At 32.2% G+C, this 2,710-nt stretch overlaps 1 protein-coding gene and 1 long non-coding RNA gene across 2 annotated transcripts in view; one reads left to right on the forward strand and one right to left on the reverse strand.

Annotated features, from left to right (window-relative positions):
* Positions 1-1,527: 1,527 nt before the first annotated feature.
* The window catches only part of LOC117110347 (tripartite motif-containing protein 45-like), a 29,891-nt gene continuing 28,708 nt past the window's right edge, over positions 1,528-2,710 (reverse strand). The window contains exon 2 of the mRNA XM_033253044.1: positions 1,528-2,211. Coding sequence (XP_033108935.1) covers positions 1,556-2,197 — 642 coding nt within the window. The 5' untranslated portion in view covers positions 2,198-2,211 and the 3' untranslated portion in view covers positions 1,528-1,555. The remainder of the gene's footprint in view (positions 2,212-2,710) is intronic.
* Positions 2,101-2,710, forward strand: part of LOC117110350 — a 6,915-nt gene continuing 6,305 nt past the window's right edge. The window contains exons 1-2 of the long non-coding RNA XR_004445680.1: positions 2,101-2,231; positions 2,330-2,394. This is a non-coding gene — a long non-coding RNA (uncharacterized LOC117110350). The remainder of the gene's footprint in view (positions 2,232-2,329; positions 2,395-2,710) is intronic.

The raw sequence follows: 2,710 nt of genomic DNA on the forward strand, positions 1-2,710 counted from the left end.
GTATAATACATTCTCCAAGTATCGAAATGCACGCCATCGTGTTGGGGTTCAATATTTCAACATTAATTATGTCATCAACTGTAATTAATTAACATACAATGTGGTCTTTGAAATTGTAAAAGGGCAGCGCTGAATTTCTGGTTGATTGTTTGAGTAGTGTAAAGTATAGCAATAATTAACTACTATAGTGCTACCGTACTGATTCTAAAGAAATGTTTAGAAATGCTCGGACACACAGGTACGATTCTATGTATTTTTTTAATGTTGACTTCTTACAAATAGCTGATACAAATATTTATTTTTTGTATTCTTTTAACCTTCTAATCTATGAGAGCATTTTAAAAATTAATAGGGTGATGTATGCACTCCCAGCTTCCATCTCTGCTTTTGTGCAGTGGTTCATTTTTCGGACCCCTTTTTCCGTCATGTCGGACCCTTCGTTAGAAAAATTCTGGTGCCACCACTGCTTCGCTGTGATTATTTTTTTAACATTAATTTTATAATTTTTTGAACAAATTTCAGCTACCATATTTTAATCTAACCTCTGTGACGATGCAAATATACATATTTTTAAGCTGGGCTTATGCGCCCTTGTAACTTGACTCAACTCAACTGACCTTTAATAATTTAGCCTGGTTTGTAAAATGTAGTGGTGTTTACAAGACTTCTGTAATACCATAAAACCTCTAATTGAAACCCTGGGCTTTTTATTTTTTTTATTATTTATTTAAATTGGTTTTTTTTTTAACCATTGGATGCACTTCTTTTCAAGGCTACTTTTGCAAAGTAAAGAGGGGGGCTTCTCAGGAGTTTTTCAAATTTCCAAAAGGGGGAGTTGCCGGAAGGGGGACCGAAAGTTGGGCCGATTAAGACAACACTGTCGTAGGGGGGTCCAGGAGGCATGCCCTCGTGAAATTTTTGTGTTCTAGACGCCGAAACATAGCATTTGAGGCATTCTGGGCTATCATTTTTTTCTTTCTCTCTCTTTTTAACTACCTAAATCATATACAGTATGTTCCTTTTTATGATAATGAAATAATAAAATGCTACAAACCCCCTTTTAAATATATCCCTATCCCACTACTTTGAATCAGATTATTTACGCAGATTCAAGTTTATAAGAAAAATTAAATATATACAAGAATAATCAATCTGACTCTAATTCATTCTGACTCTTGACTTATTCATTTAATGGATGAATGCCCATAGGTGTATTTATAATATACACTCTGTTGTGTGCTTGTTAGGTTTTTTTATACAGAAAAAATATACAGGTACTAAAGAAAGAATAACAAACTTGCAAATATCAAAATTTATGAAAATTCATGTTCATCTGTTTTGACTATTTTGACTATAATTGTCTGATCTTTTATCAGAGATTCCTCTCCTTTTAGTGTTAAACAGTCTGCTGTCCTCAAATCTTTTACAGTCCCTATAGCACATTGTCTCAATGAAGTCATTTGCCGTTTGTTTATGAAGTAGTAAATTTCTCCAATCATCTGGCTCTGTTTTTGGTAATTCATTGATTCTGTCCCTGAGTGCTGTAATTACTATTTCACTGCATTGCAGTGCCTTCATCACTCTTCAATAATTGATTAAGAAAAGACAGTTTTGTTTTTATATCGGATAATATTGCTTTAAATTCATCAATTTGTACATCATTTACCTTCTTTTTTCTTTTGTAGATTGTCTCTACTTCATTTTTCATTTTGTCTCTATTCTCTTTTACTTTTTTAAATATTTCTTCTACATGGTTGTCTATATCTATTAAACATGTGTCTTTATTTTGTTGTAATTTTGTAGCATTGTGGATAACAGCTTTGAGACCACCTTCTAATTTGTTTATGAAGCGTTGTGCAGATTTTTCTAAGGTGGCTGAAGTTTCTTTAAATGTTTGGAATGCGTCTGAAATGTTGATTGGTTTGTGTTTTCCATCCCATGCATTGTGGTCCATAAGTATACAATTCACACAGATTGGAGTTTTACAATCTGTGCAGTATAACTCCAAAGGTTTACTGTGATGTGAACACAGAGGTGGATGTAACAAAGTCATCTGAGAGGGGCTCATTGATGCCAAACAGAAACTATGAAGGCAGTTGAGGGATTTTGGATTTTGAAGTCTCTTAAAGCAGATGGTACACTCTAAGACCTTCTCATCAACATGTTCCAGAAACTGATTCAACTTACTGGTAGCCATCTTGAATTGATATCCTGTGAAATTTAAATAATAGGTAATATAATTATTATCATTTGAACTGGATAAATAATAATGTCATGCAATCTGATGACCCTATAGAAAATAATGGCTTCTATCTCCTATTTTGTATAGGGTCTGATAGTCTTTAAGAGGATCATACAACAAGCAGAGTACTGCAGAGTAGAACAGAACAAGAGGTGAGGACATAACTAGAATAGGAGATTACACTGAATTTTTTTATTACATTCAGTTTTTTTTTATTATTATTATTTTTTTCTTTGAAATGCATTTATTTAATTTGTTTATTTATAATGTATTTTAATATCAAGTCATTGTAGGTGTTGTACCAGCATAAAATCAAAAGCAATATGAAAATTTCTGGGCGCATTTAAAATTATAACAATAGTTATTAACATATTTTTTTTCATTTTTTGAGCAAGAAGAAACTTCCTTTGTCTCAATATAATTATAATAATAAATTGTAAAGAGTATCTGGAACACCAAATAGATGAC

The sequence above is a fragment of the Anneissia japonica genome, unplaced genomic scaffold, assembly GCF_011630105.1.
Source record: "Anneissia japonica isolate Jap-2015-1 unplaced genomic scaffold, ASM1163010v1 scaffold3206_len47232_cov124, whole genome shotgun sequence".
In the NCBI taxonomy this organism is placed as follows: Eukaryota; Metazoa; Echinodermata; class Crinoidea; order Comatulida; family Comatulidae; genus Anneissia; species Anneissia japonica.